Source organism: Pelophylax lessonae (assembly GCF_965119305.1).
Source record: "Pelophylax lessonae genome assembly, chromosome: 4".
NCBI classification, from domain to species: Eukaryota; Metazoa; Chordata; class Amphibia; order Anura; family Ranidae; genus Pelophylax; species Pelophylax lessonae.
In genome coordinates this window covers 585,746,631-585,762,356 of record NC_138771.1, presented here as the reverse complement: position 1 = coordinate 585,762,356, position 15,726 = coordinate 585,746,631, and the positions used below count along the sequence as shown (strand labels likewise).

At 44.3% G+C, this 15,726-nt stretch overlaps 1 protein-coding gene across 1 annotated transcript in view; it reads left to right on the top strand.

Moving 5' to 3' along the window:
• Nucleotides 1–15,726, top strand: part of ATP13A1 (ATPase 13A1) — an 89,500-nt gene that overhangs the window by 61,774 nt on the left and 12,000 nt on the right. The window contains exons 19-23 of the mRNA XM_082254825.1: nt 121–217; nt 647–825; nt 8,892–9,006; nt 9,750–9,946; nt 14,268–14,410. Of these exons, the coding sequence (XP_082110951.1) occupies nt 121–217; nt 647–825; nt 8,892–9,006; nt 9,750–9,946; nt 14,268–14,410 (731 nt within the window). The remainder of the gene's footprint in view (nt 1–120; nt 218–646; nt 826–8,891; nt 9,007–9,749; nt 9,947–14,267; nt 14,411–15,726) is intronic.

Below are 15,726 nucleotides of genomic sequence, written 5' to 3'. Positions count from 1 at the left end.
CAGCACTTTGTTTCCTTCCCCCCCCCCTTCTCTTGTTCTGAAAATGTAAATCCAAAATGGCAAGCGTGTTGTGGTGTTTTAAATGCACATTTTCATTTTGATTGGTTGTCCTGTGTGCAGGAGTTTGTGATTACCAGTCTAAAGGAGCTTGGCTATGTCACATTGATGTGTGGAGATGGGACCAACGATGTGGGTGCTTTAAAACATGCAAATGTGGGTAAGTAAAGATGCTTTACCTCTGCACTAAAGAAACAGCAATGTTTTAGTAAAATGGACTGTTTGATCTTTGTGTGTGAATTCTGTTTGTTCTTCTTTTCATTATGTCCTGAATGCAACTGCTAGGTTAATCTTTCCCTCTGTTTTACAAACTTTGTTGCCCCTTGCTAATGCCTGTGGTTGTTCAGAGAAGCTCCAGGCAAATGGCTGAATAGTTTTTCCCAATTCTATTCCCATTCTAAAAAATTCATATAGAGAAAATGTGGAGTCACTGGTCATTTTTAGGACACAAATCCACCCTAAAATACCCTGGTTCGACCCCTGAAAAATTTCTAGAAAAAGTATACAAATGTACTTTCCACTCCTTTTTCTGTTTTATTTCTTGTACTCTGTTTTTGTGATAGTAAAGGCATCTTGCTAATTATTTTAGGGGTGGCCTTGCTTGCCAATGCACCAGAACGTTTGCCAGAGAAGAAGAAGCCGAAACGGGAAGTGGTTGGTGATGGCAGACCGCTGCCCCCACACTCCAGTAACTCAATCAAGCCCACATCCCGAGCAGCTAAAAACAGAATTATGTCACAACGAGAGGAGCAGCATGCTCTACAACGGGTGAGTTCAGAGCTCAAATAAGCCACATTGATTTTACCGTCTAGAATTATTCCATATTAACACCTTCCCACCCAGCATATAGCAAAATGACGGCTGGGTGGGGGCACCATTGTTCTGACTGGAAGTCGAATTACATCTTCAGTACAAGCCGCTCATGCGCACCCTGGTGATTGGTGGTTGCTCGAACACACCACATCTCTGATCACTGTAAAGAGCCTATGACGTGGGCTCTTTACCACGTGATTAGCTGTGTCCAAACAGTGTAAGGACCTAGTTCATTGCTGGGATCTCTGGTCCTGGCAAATTTTTTCTTTTTAGATAAACATTTTTTCTCCTGGATTTTTTCCTGTGAGATCTACAATGAACTGCCGGACTGGGCGATGGGCTGGATAATCTAGATCCAGTGGTCACCCCAGTTTGGCCAGCGTGTGCAGACCTCAGGTCGGCGCTAAGTCGGCCGCGACATAGCCCCACTGGATGGGTGCTGGCCTGCGAGTTAAACGTCTTGCGAGGTCGCATACGACTGGGTCTCGGCCCGAGTCGCAGCGTTCCTCCTGGCCGACAGCCCTCCATTTCGAAGGAGAGGGGCTATTTCTGGAGCGGTGCCCACCTGGTTCCTGGTATGGTGAGTAGTTGCCCCCCCCGAAGGGTTTTGGGGTGGATGTGGGCCCCTCCTTGGGACAGTCAGAGCCCCAGATTCCCCTCCTTCCCGCAGGCACCCCCTTGCCGAGTCCCTCACCTGCCCCTCCACATATGTTGGGGCTGTTTTGGTGGTCTAGCCGCTGTTCCTGGCATGCTGGCAGGACACTTACTAGCAATGGGGATCAGGGGGGTGCGCCGCCAGCGGCTGGATGATCGACTGTGCAAGGGGGGGGGTTGCACCTGGTGGGGGCTCCTGCCAGGGCCCCCCCCCATCCTGCCTGGATCGGTTCCTGAGACCTGTTCTCCCTCCTGGGTCCCTGTATGCCTCTTGTTGCTGTGCCAAGCCGCCATTTTGTTGTAGCCTGTGTATTCCTATACACAGCGGCCATGTTTGTGTAGTCTGGCGTCCATTTTGTTATGGGTTGCCATTGAAAATCGCTTCAGCCATGACAGTGGAGCCCTGTGGGCGGATATTTCGGCAGTGGGAGCCCCTCCTCATCCCCTGTTGCTGCTGACTCTTGGATTATTTTACTTCCTGATCGCCGTATGTGTAGTGCATTATCCTGGTGGCTGCAGGCGCTTGTTTCTGCAGGTGGTGAGTCTGGTGGGGTTCTCTCCCTCTCTGCTGAGGAATTGCTTAGTGCCTTGTGCCTGGCAACCGTGTGATGCTACCAACACAGTGGGAGTTGTCCCTTAGCAGTATTTACACCTTTTGTAGGGTCCCCCTGGTGACTCATGGAGACTTTGAAGCACATTTCCCCACCTGATCCCCTCTCTGAGGCTACGGTTCCCTCCAGGTCCCAACCATCCATCCATGCACTGATGGCGGTCCTGGAGTCCCTTGTGTCCCGGGTGACGGGCTAGCAAAAAGCGCCACCTGCTGCCTCTGTCTCATCAGATCCTGAATCTGATTCGGCCGCCGCGGACGTGGGTCACCCTACTGGATCTGCAACCACGTGCCTGGAATCCTCTGATGGTGAGGATGATTCCCCCATGTCTGCGACTCTGCATGAAAAAGCGCTGGTGGATGCACTGATTGTATCCGTGCGTGAGAGCCTAAAGATGGAGGACGCAGCTGAAGCTGCGACAAAGGCACAGGTACCCTTTGGCACTCACAAGCCATCTAGAGCGGCAAAGGTGTTTTCTTTCCCTGCTTATTTTGACAGAATTGCCGGGAAAGAGTGGGGGCGACTAAAGGAGTCCCTTCTTAAGAATAGGACTATGCCACCTATGGTGGACCCTCCAGTTTCCATATTGAACAAGGCAACCTTGATTTTGGTTGAAGAGCCCCCAGCTTTTAATGATCTGGCTGACCAGAAGGTGGAGGCTGTGGCCCGCAATATGTACACTCTGGCTGGTTCGGCAACGAGGCCGGTATTCACCATTGCCCTGGTGTCGCAAACTCTGACCCAGTGGGCTAAGCTCTTACGTCCTGACCTGGAGGGGGAAAAGCTCCCCTCTGCCTTTGCTGAGTTGGCAGACCAGCTGGTCCAGGGGCTGCAGTTTATCTGTGATGCCTCTTTGAATGCTACTCCCCTGATGGCTCGCCTCTCTGTTTTGGCAGTGGTCCTTCGGTGTGTTTTTTGGCTCAAGTGCTGGTTTGCAGATCAGACTTCAAAAAAGACCTTGACTGTTCTTCCGTTCAGGAGGATCCAAACCAGCCTGGTCAGCCAAGCCAAGATCGGGCTTCTCGACACCCGTGGATACGGCTCCTTCGGCATGAAGGTGCACCCTCACCTGTATCAGGGTCTTTGTTGGTTTCTGGATCCATGGGCTTCCCTGGTGCAAGACAAGTGGATCCACGAGGTAATTCGGTCCAGCTACAAGATCGAGTTTCGCTCTTGTCCCCAGGCAAGGTTTTTTCCTTCCAACTTGCGCCTAATCCCAGACCGCTTACAGGGCCTGTTTTGGGCAGTACAAGACCTGTTCCTTCAAGGGGTGATTGTCTCAGTTCCGAATTCGAAATGTTTTCAGGGTTTTTACTCAAACCTGTTTACAGTCCCAAGGAAGGCAAAGTACGTCCAATCCTGGACCTCAAGGTGCTGAACTGCTTTGTGCGGGTACAGAAAGTCAGAATACAATCTATTTGAACGGTGGTGTCATCCCTGCATCAGGGAGATTTCCTATCGATATCAAGGATGCCTACCTTCACATTCTGATATGTGCCAGTCACCAGCGGTTTCTCCGCTTTGCTGTGGTAGAGGAGAATTGTCAGTATGTAGTGTTACCCCTTTGGTCTCACCTCTGCTCCTCGGGTCTTCACAAAATTGCTAGCTTTGCTGTGCCAACGGGGGATCGTGGTACTGGCTACTTGAGCGATCTCCTTCTGTGGGCACGGAGTCTCCCGCTGCTCTGGTGGAAAACCTGGAGATCACAATACACACTCTGCTGAAGTTTGACTGGATTCTGAATTTTCAGAAGTCTGTTCTGGCTCCGTCCACGAAACTGGACTATCTGGGCCTTCCTGGACTCGGCCATAGCCAGAGTGCTCCTTCCTCTGGACAAACTCCAGAAATTGCAGGCTGCAATTCGCCTCCTGCTGTCCAACAGATGGTCATTCCTCTGGACTTGCATGCGGGTACTGGGCCTGATGGTATCTTCAAAGCGGTTCCGTTTGCACAGTTCCATATGATGTCCCTGCAAAGGGAGATGCTGACCAAAAGGGACAATACTCCGCAGACTCTGGACAATTAGATCCGGCTGAATCGGGAAATGAGGGAGTCCCTGAAATGGTGGCTTCATTCTCTGGCGCTTTGGCTGGGAAAATCCTTCCTCTTGTATTAGACAGTGGTCACCAGATGCCAGTCTGTCCGACTGGGGAGGCGTCCTCAGCAAGCATTCTGCTCAGGGGATCTGGATGCTGGAATAGTCCAGACTACTGATTTAATGTCTTAGAACTCTGAGCGATCAGACTGGATCATTGGACGGATCGTCATCAGGGTTGTCCAGTGCGCATTCAATCGGACAATGCCATGGCCGTGGCTTATGTCCATCACCAAGGGGGCGCAAGAAGTATCCTGGTGGCTCTGGAGGTAGCCAGCATTCTAAGGTGGGCAGAATGGTTCGTTCCAGCCCTTTCTGCTGTACACATTCCCGGGGTAGAAAATTGTCAGGCGGATTACATCAGTTAGCAGGCGCTTGACCAAGGGGAGTGTGATCTCTCACCCGAAGGTGTTTCATCAGTTGTGTGTATGGTGGGGCATCCCCGAGGTGGATCTGTTGGCGCCTCTGCTCAACAGAAAGGTGCAGAGGTTTGTGGCTCGGTCACGGAATCCTCGGGCAGATGCCGCAGACATGCTTGTGGCCCAGTGGGGCCAGTATCGTCTAATTTACGCCATCCCTCCGCCATCCCTCCTCTCAAGTTTCTGGCAAGACTTCTACACAGGATCAAGGCAGAAGGGATTCCGATGATCTTAGTGGCCCTGGACTGGCCTTGTCGAGCTTGGTACGCCGATCTGGTGCGGCTGGTCGCCAACGTTCTTTGAAAGCTTCCTCTCAAGGAGGATCTGCTGTCCCAAGGACCGATCTTCCATCCTGCTTTAGTCGCTGGCGTTGACGGCTTGGCTGTTGGAACGCCAGATGCTGAAGGTTTGGGGATTCTCTGAGTCGGTGATTTCTACACTGTTGAAAGCTAATAAATCTACTTCTAGGAAGATCTACCATCGTACGTGGCAGACATACATTGCGTGGTGTGATTCTCTTGGGGTTCATCCTCGCTCTTTCTCGTGGCTCGGATCCTAACCTTCCTTCAGCCGGGGGGGGGTGGGGGTTGAACAGAAGTTGGCCTTGAGTACCATCAAGGGCCAGGTGTCGGATTTGGCGGTCTTCTTCCAATGACCTTTGGCCACACGCTCCCTGGTGCATACTTTTTTTTCCAGGGTGTCCGACATTTGGTCCCTCCAATGAGGGCTCCATTGCTGACTTAGAATCTCAATTTGGTGCTTTTAGCTCTACAGATGCCTCCCTCTGAAAGTATTCGGGAGATTCCTTTGCTTACGCTTTCCCACAAGGTGTCCTTTTTGTTGGCTATCCTCTCTGCGAGCAGTGTGTCAGAACTGGCGGCGTTATCCTGTCCACCCTATCTGATGATTCACAGGGATAAGGTGGTTCTTTGCCCCTGTCTCTTTCCTTCCAAAGATTGGCTCTGATTTTCATTTGAATAAAGACGTGTTGCCTTCCCTGTGTCCCAGGCCTAAAGGAAATGGCCTTGCATGCCTTGGATGTGGTCCAGGCAATTAGGGTGTGCCTGGCAGCTACGGATTCTTTCAGGAAGTCAGACTTTGTGCTCATGGATGGGCCTGGAAAAGGGTTGTCTGCTTCCTCTGCGACCATTTCCAGATGGATCCGACAGATGGTGGTTCAGGCCTATTCCATTAGGGGTCAGGTTCCTCATTTTCCCTGTCAAGGAGCACTCTACTAGGGTGCTTAGTGCCTCCTTGGCTTTCTGTCATCAGGCGTCAGTGATGCAGGTCTGCAAGGCGGGCACCTGGTCGTCGGTGCACACTTTTAAAATGTTTTATAAAGTGGATGTGTTTGCATCTGCAAATGCTTCCTTTGGCCGCAAGGTTTTTCAGGTTGCAGTTTAAGAGGACCTGATCCTCTTTTGAAGGGTGTATTGTTTTTTTAGATACCCAACAAATCTCCATAAGCATTGCTTTAAAAGTTTCTACAGGTTATCAGTTTAGAGTTACAGAAGAGATCTAGTGCTAAAATTATTGCTCTCCCTGTGACATTCTCGGTGATGCCTCACCTGTGGTTTGAACACTGTTTACATATGTGGGCATGACCTACGTATGCGTTCACCACTGTGTGCAAGCAAGGGAGACAGGCAGTTTTAAATGTTTTTTTTCTTTACTATTTTATTTTTACACGGTCTCTTTAAATAAAGTTTTTTTGATCACTTTTATGCCAATTTCAATGAATGTAAACATTCCTTGTGATTAGAATAAGCTGTGACAGGTCCTCTTTATGGAGAGATTTGGGGCCATATAGACCCCACATCTGTCCTCCACAATGTAACGCATTAGATGAAAAAAAATTAAATCTAATGCTTTAACCACTTTAGCTCCGGAAAGGTTTTAACCCCCTAATGACCAGGCAGTTTTTTGTGATATGGCACTGCGTTACTTTAACAATTGCGCGGTTGTGCGACGCTGTACCCGAAAAAAAACTTTTTTTCCCCACAAATATAACCACCTTTTGGTGGTATTTGATCACCTATGCGGTTTTTATTTTTTGCGCTATAAACACACACAAACCCAATTTTGGAAAAAAAAAATATTTATTTTTTACTTTTCTGCTATAAAACATACCCAATAAAAAATTTAAAATCTATTTTTTTTTTCATCAATTTAGGCCAATATTTATTCTCCTACATATTTTTGGTAAAAAATCCTAATTAGTGTATATTGATTGGTTTGCGCAAACGTTAGACCATCTACAAGCTATGGGATAGATTTATGGACTTTATATTTTTATTGTTTTTACTAGTAATGGCGGCGATCAGTGATTTTTAGTGGGACTATGACATTGCGGCGGACAAATCTGACACGAAGTGACACTTTTTGGGAACCAGTGACACCAATACAGTGCTCAATGCAAAAAAAAAAAGGCACTGTTACTGTATAAATGACACTGGCAGGGAAAGCGTTAACACCGGGGTGATCAAGGGGTTAGGTGTGCTCCTAGGGAGTGCTTTCTTAACTGTAGAAGTGCATGCACAAAAGGAAAAGAGATCTGTGTTTCATCTTAGAAGAACGACGGTCTGCCTTGTTTACATAGGGTGGAGGAGTTTGGGGTGGAGTAACTTAACTGGCCTGCAGAGAGTCCTGACCTCAACCCAATAAAACACCTTTGGTGCGATTTAGAATGGAGACAGAGCCAGGCCTTCTTATCCAACATCAGTGCCTGACCTCACAAATGTGTTTTTGAAAGAATGGTCAAACATTCCCATAGACACGCCTAAACCTTGTGGACAGCCTTCCTAGAAGAGTTAAAGCTGCAAAGGGTCGGCCAACTCAATATTGAACCCTACGGACTAAGACTGGGATGCCATTGAAGTTCATGTGCATGTAAAGGCAGGTGTCCCAGTACTTTTGGTAATAGTGTGTACGTGTGTATAGATAAAGATATAGATCTATATCTATCTCAAACAAGCATGTTTAAATACAGCTCCTGCATCACCCTTTGGCCTTCTGAGCTTTCAGTTAATTTGATAGAAGGTTTAGGCAGTAAAGAGAGAGGTCCCAGCTTCTAACAGGAAAAGCTGAATAGGATCTATTCACTGTAAAAACAAAAATAACACTGAGTCCCGGTTCACACTATAGCGATGAGACGTTGCATGGGATTTGGAGCGCACTGCTCTGAAAAAAACATGTGATGTCTGCACAATGCGAATTCAGCCATACAAATTGTATGGCTGAATTTGCATTGGATTCAGGCAGAACATGCACAGGACCCTTTTTTGGGTCCGCAGCAGAATCTGATCACATGGTGGTTTACACCAATGCGATCCGATTCATGTCTGAATTGTCAGTTCGCACTACGATATTCGAACTGATCTGGGGGTGTCCTTAACTTTGTATTGACACCCCCAGCGATTTGCACATGGCAGTGTGAACTGCCTGCGATTTGAATGTAATGCGGGAACTGGCAGTGGATTTGCAGGGTTCCCGGATCGTATATATGTGAACTGGCACTCAAACACCTAAAAGCAGCCTACTCCAAAATCTGTGTTACCAAATATGCGCATAACTAAATGAAATAGTGTGGTGCTGAATTAATACAATGTATTAGAAAATAAACAATTCAATTCAAAAAGTAACTTATTTAATGCAGATTTACATTTCATAAATAATCGCCACATAATAAAATTTGTGAAATTAAAAACCAATATCAAATCGTAACAACAAGACAGAGTAGGCTCCTTATCAGATAGTATTGGCCGTAATAAATGGTCAACAATGCATTTAAAATAACGAGGATGTCTTCCTGTCACTCCTCGTCCTCTTGCTGCGAGCTCTCCCAGCAATGCAATGCAAACCAAGAAAACGACATCTCATAGCGCAGCAGGTTTAGAAAAACAAAAGTATCTTCAATAATAGAACTGCACTTACATATGCCACAATAAAATCACAGAAAAGATACAGAGAGGTTTCCTAAGCAGGCGATCTCCAAACGCCGGAGCTCCAGCAATCGGATAGTGTATTGGCGTCATGTGTAGGCCTCACCCATCGCTCGTTTCATCAAAGAATTACGTCTTTAGGGGAGAAGGTCAAAGGATCTACTCACTATACATTTCTTTGCAATATGTTTTATTTGTCCACCTTTGCGATTTTAGATTTAGTTTAGGTTGTATTTCATTTCATTTTTTTTTTTATTATACTTGAATACATCTGTTCATTTTTAACTGTGTTTACTTCTAGGAGAGGCTCAGTCAAGTCTTAAAGGAGTTGGAGGAGGATCAGGTGCAAGTAGTCAAGCTGGGAGATGCAAGCATTGCTGCCCCATTTACGTCAAAGCTGTCCTCAATCCAGTGCAGTGAGTAACAGTCAACATGCAGGCCTAAGCTTCTGTGCTCTCTTTTTATGCAGCAGGTGCTCACCTGTCCTACATATATTAAGGTAACCTGTCACCAGGTAATGGGCAGTCAAGTAATGATATATTCTTGACGAGTGGTAAAGGTGCTTTAAAACAAACCCTTACTGGCCTGTGTGGCCACAGGCACTGTGGAGAAAATCCTCATCAAAGGAAGCACAAAAAATAAATGTCTTTGCAACAAAGTATTGCCAGTAGGAAAGCTTGCAGAATTATATTCAAGTGGTAGGTAGTCTTATACAGTTGTACCTACAGGTAAGCTTATAATAAGGCTAGAATGTGTGCATTCCAGCACATTATGGCATAAACCCGGAGGGGCCCATTAAAAAAAATCAATAAGCCGATAACAGAAATGTAAAAACTGCTGTGGTCCATAGTGGGTGTAAAGGTGTGAGAGCTGAATGGGGTTAAATTTAGAGACCAGAGGAGTACAACATTGGGATTTGCAGGATTCAGCTTTCGTGTCATGGAAAAATGAAATCTGAATTCCTATCGATCACTAAGGGAAACAACTCGACTTTATTGTGGTGGGTTTTTTTTCCCGCCAGTTGAATAACTTTCCCTATGGAGGACTAATGAATTGGAAATAAGTACCTGAACCACTGTAACTTTTCAGTAAGATGTTTGATGACCTAGATGGAGTTTGACATTCTAAAAATTTTTTTTTTTCTTTTCCCTGTCTGTAGTCTGCCATGTCATCAAGCAAGGTCGTTGCACTCTGGTAACAACGCTACAGATGTTTAAAATCCTGGCACTGAATGCTCTGATCTTGGCCTATGGACAGAGTGTTCTGTATCTGGAGGGGGTGAAGTTCAGCGACTTTCAAGCAACACTACAAGGGCTTCTTTTGGCTGGCTGCTTTCTGTTCATCTCCCGCTCCAAGGTGCGTCTGTCTGTTTTTCTTAATAGTCTCACAACTTTAACAGAACATGGCTCTTTCACAGAGTTAATCCCATTACATGTTGTGGCTATTCCTTTCTGTAAAAGGGGATAGATAACACATCTCAAAACTACTCACACACAGGATGATTGTAAGCAAAACGATTCTACAGTAATACTTCACTCAGGTAATTACTGCCGCAATAAGGAGTGAGTGGATGATAGTAATGTACTATGTGACTATATAGTATACGCCTGCTCGGTCTTTCCTCATCTATTCCTGTAAGAGAAAGAGATGAGGGGAAAGGGTGGGTTGTACACCTGATTCATACAGCTGTGTGTCTTGTCACGAGACCTCATAAGCACCTGGTCACAGTACACTAAACTATTCACTGTATAGCAGTAAAATGACTCAAGAGCTGCTTTTAGTACATCATTTATTGGCTGCAAGTGGAGAACACAAACTATTTGCATACAATATTTCAGATTTATCTGGCAGAGGTTTTGATTTTATTTCTTAACCTGAACTTACCAATAGATGCTTTTAAATTAAAGCTTTTATGAGAGAAATATAGGGGTTGTCTTTACAGATCACCTTCTAAAAAATAAAAAATAACGCTGGTTGCGGGACGGTTTTGCGGACAGTTAAGATTCTGAGTTGCCAACCTGGAACCAGTGTGCAGTTTTGGAATGATTCTTCATACTTGTTCTGCATTAGTGACTCAAAATACTGAAGCCAGGAGGTCAACATTGCAGAAGCCATGCAACTAATAGAATGAGATAAGCTTTTTATTTTTCTCTGGGGAATCATTCTATTTAAACTGATTGTAAAGGTAAATTTTTTTACAAAAATAACAAATTTCTCTATAGTTACCTGCTCTGTGAAATGGAATTGCACTGAGCAGCTGCGTACCACCTCCTCTCGGGTCCCCCACAGGTGCTCCTGGCCCTTCCTCTTTTTCCAGTAACATCATGGGAAGCCGCTTCCCATTGGGGCACATGTGTGCTTGCTCCCAAGCCCCGTAGCTGTGTCTACGTCACAGACAGCGGCACAGCTCCCTCATCACTGGCTTTGATTGACAGCACTGGGAGCCAATGGCTCCCGGTGCCCCAGCAAAGCCAGCAAGACCTGGAAGTGAAAGGAGCGGCGTGCACAGCGCTGGATCGAATGAGGGCTCCGGTAAGAAAAACCGGGGATGCTGATACCTAAACATTTTTTACCTTAAAGTGTTATTATACCCACAACCATAACATCAGTCTGTATATGCAGTAAAGCATGCTTGTTATACTCATTAACCAAAGGGGTTAACCCTCTGCATTGTGTATAAAGGCTGTGTAATCCTGTCTCTGATCCTCCTTCTCTTCCACTGTCCCCTAATTATTTCCTGATAATAAAGAGCTTGGGGACAAGCTGCACATGCTCAGTTTGGTGTGTATTGCTTGAGAGTTTTTCTTTTTTCTTGGGACATTGCATGTGATCACCACAGGGCCAGTCAATCAGCTGCCATAACCCCAGTATACTCTTACACGGCCATCAGTCCTCTTTAACATAAAAGTATTTCCAGCTGCGGATTCGGCTCGGGATCACTTTGAGCGGCGGGAGAGGTGCCCCACTCCCACTTCCCATTCATTTTTTCCTGCTTACCAAAGCCGCCGGTAGCAGGAAAAACAGTCCAGTCCATTGCAGTCCCAGGCAAGAAGTTGTGTAAGGGCAAGATGGCCCCCACTCAACTCTACGTCATTTCATAAGTCGCTTACGCCCAATGGCCTTAAAGGGCCCATTTTTTTTTTTTTTTAGGGTAAATGTGAGGTCTGAGGACTTTTTGACCCGAGATCTCGCATTAAAGAGGTCCTGTCCTGCTTATTTCTATTTCAAGGGATTTTTACATTCCTTGTAATAGGAATAAAAGTGATCAAAAAAATTTTTTTTAAAGGGAAGCAGAAGCGAACGCATGCACAAGTCGTGTCCACATATGTAAACGGTGTTCATTGATGCAAGGGCATCAATTCTAGCCCTAGATCTCCTCTAACTCTATTTGGTAACCTGTAGAAATGTTTAAAACTTCGCCTATGGAGATTTTTAAGTACCAATGTTTGTCGCCATTCCACAAGCGTGCGCAATTTTGAAGCATGACATGTTGGGTATCAATTTACTCGGCGTAACATCATCTTTCACATTATAGAAACAAATTGGGCTAACTTTCCTGTGTTCCTATTTTTAAATTAAAAAAAGTGTATTTTTTTCCAAAATTGGGTTTGTAAGACCGCTGCGCAAATATGGTGTGACAAAGTATTGCAACAATCTCCATTTTATTCTCTAGGGTCTCTGCTAAAAAAAAAATATGTTTTGGGGGTTCTAAGTAATTTTCTAGCAAAAATACTGATTTTTACCTGTAAACAAGTGTCGTAAATAGGTCTGGTCCTTAAATGGTTAATCAAGTTCAAGATTGTCATAAAACTTCCCCAGCCCCCCTTCCCTAGCCCTCTTAAAGCATACCTAAACCCTAAAGCAGGACATAGATGATGCGATTTTCTTTCCTGCAACAATGGATTGCAGGAAAAGAAAATTGCTGGATTTCCCCATTAACACAGTCGGTGTTGATGGGGGAATCCCTCCTGCGGTGCTATTGTGTGAAGCTCCGCCCACCGGGAGAACACAGCGATTATTGCTAGAAATGCTGGCTGTACCAAACTAGATTGATGGATCTACTTGGGGACAGTTAGCCTTGCCCATACATGGATCGAATCTCAGCCAGTTCAGCTAAAATTCTAACCATTTATGGCTGGCTTAACAATGCAGAAAGTTTTTGGGATAACTTGGATCCTTCAGGCATTATAGATTTCTGAAAAATTGTTCAGAAACACGTATATTCATACACAAACTTATAAGGAGCAATGACTTATAGATTTTTAATCCAAGTATTTTTCCTAGACACACTTTAGTACTAAAGGCTGTTGTAAGAGATCAAAGTTTAGAGTTGTTGGGGCAACCAATACAAACAAGGATTTCAGGCACAATTCTCACTACAAGTGACAGTCTTTCTGAAACATCCATAGAGGCGAATATACTAAAGTGGGGTACACACTAGTAGAAAATCTGCCGAAAATTACCGTCAGTACGATTTTCAGCTAGTGTGTACACAACTTTCAGCAGCCGATGCCGACATTTTCAACAAAAAAAAAAACGGAGGGACAAACACCAAAATTGTTATCGTCCGTCCCTAGACGACCAATTTTCATTTAATGTGTATGCAGTATGTTAGCGAAAAATCGGATACGAAAGACCGCGCATGATCTGAAGTTGTTGACGACCCGGAAGTCTAGGAACAAACGTCCCAAAAAAAAAAAATCAGACGAGAAATTTGTGAACATTATGCACTGTCAACTAAAAACGGTAATGAACGCTGAGCAAAAGAGAGAAAAATCGGAGGATATTTGGTCCGATTTCCGTCAAGTGTGTACGAGCTTTTATTGTCCCCTCAAACTTGTCTCATTGTATACTTTTGAATGATCCATCCTTTTGGTCAGACTTGGGCTTTTGTTTTCATGTTTGGAAATTTATAGCATTTACCTTTTTGTGTCAAGAAGATAGGAAAGAAATTCACACGATTCGCCCATCAACACAGTGTTGACAAGGAAATCCCTCCTGCTGAGCTATTGTCCACTCCCGTCGAGAGGGGGGCAGGGGAAGCCATCCCTGCCAGGAAAAGACAGTGATTATTGCTAGCGGCTAAAGCAGCCGATTGAGATAATTGCATGCAATTCCGGCAGGCTGGTTGTACCAACTTGGTACAGTCAGCCTTCCTATTAATGATTTAAATCTCAGCTGGTTCTTGCTGAACCAGCCGAGATTCGGACATTCTAAGGCTGGCCTAACATGGTACAACACCCTACTACTGCTAAACCTGAATAATCAACTTTGCTTTTTTGGATCCTTTTGGTCTGTTGAATGTATAAGTAAACAGATTTTGTTATAGCCAAAAAAAAACAAACTTTTGATCTGCTAAAAATCTTGTAACTTGTAATTTTTGCCTGTGACTGTTGCCTGTACATGGTTCTTGGTTACCTCTCATGATGTCTTATGAAGAATAAAAGAAGGGTGTGGGTCTGTGGTCATATCTTGTTTCTGTTGTCCTGGTACAGTAGGGTGGTTGAGTTGTCATCCTAGGACTGGACCTTCATTACTAGCAGATGCAAGATTAGGGAAAGGAAGTATGAAAAAAAAAAAACTAGTGTAGCAGCCACATCTAAAGATTGAGGACTTGCAATATATTACGTTTTGCTTTAGTAACTGATTAATTTACGTTCTCCTTCTCTCATTTCAGCCTCTAAAATACCTCTCCAGGGAACGTCCTCTGCCCAACATCTTCAACCTATACACCATCCTGACTGTGATTTTACAGTTCCTTGTCCACTTCTTCAGTCTCATCTATTTATACAGGGGAGCAATGGAGAGAACAGAAGCCAGGTAAGATACTATTTGATATCTCAATGATGCTAGTGACATTTTACAGTAATGTGTGTTCTGTAAATTGAGTGTTATCCTTTTTCAACAAAAGGAAGAAATCAGCCCCTAGCTTCATGTAAATTTAAAAAAAAAAGAAAAAAAAAAAAAAACTGTCTATGTTTTTTAGCACTGCCCATCTTCTCAGTTGAAAGACGCTTGGCATGTGCTTCAGTGGGGGGAAAGATCTTAGCTCAGAGCTTGGTATTTTAAAGAATAATCCCAGCTTTCTGTCATTTTAAAGTAGTTTGTACTCTAACTTCAGAAACAATATTGTGTTTTTAATGACAAAGTTTGTCTTTAGGCCTCATTTACATGGCTGTGAAAAATAAACCCATACACGTGTTTTAATTATGAATCTGAATGCATAACTTTCAGATCTGTAACACAGAATCCAACAATCTGCATCTAAGGACATGCACTTTAATGCTTACACACATAAAAGCGTGTATACACATTTGTAAGCATGTAAATTAAGTCTAAAAGGGGAAAAATTATCATAAAAACAAGTTATGATCGCTTACATGTATTTGCGCATTCAGGCTTCATTCAGGTGGTCATTAAAAAAAAAAAAAAAAGAACCCACACATACAAGTGTTTTTTTTTTTTTAATCACTTGCAGACCGAATAACGGTATAGTACATGATCTGGCGCTTCCAGGTAGGTAGTCACAGCCTAAGCCAATCAGCGGCTGCTGGCCAATATATGACTGCTGGCACTCACTGATCGGTGAGGAGAAAGAACAGAGCTCTGCCTTGCTTACATAGGCAGAGCTCTGTTCTATGTAAACAAGGCAGAGCTCTGTCCTGTCAGCAGGGACGTGCTGTATTTTGTTTCCCTGCCAAGCAGGGAATAAAATCCAGCACATCCCATAGTAAAAGCACCACATATTAAACACAAAAACACTGGTTAGGCACACATTTACCATTTGATTGCCCTAGGTGTTTCAAATGCCTTCCCTGGCAGTGTCATTAGTACAGTGACCATATATTTATTGACATATATATTTTTAGCACTAATCACTGTATTAGTGTAACTGGTTTCCACAAAGGGTCAAGTGTCAAATTGTCTGCTGCAATATCGCAGTCCTGCAATATCGCAGTCCTGCAATAAGTCGCTGATCTCCGCCATTACTAGTATGAAAAAAATAAAAATTCTAGTATATATCCCATAGTTTGTAGAAGCTATAACTTTTGCTCAAACCGATCAATATACGCTTATTGGGGTTTTTTTTTTTTTAACCAAAAACGTGGCAGAATACATATTGGCATACATTTATA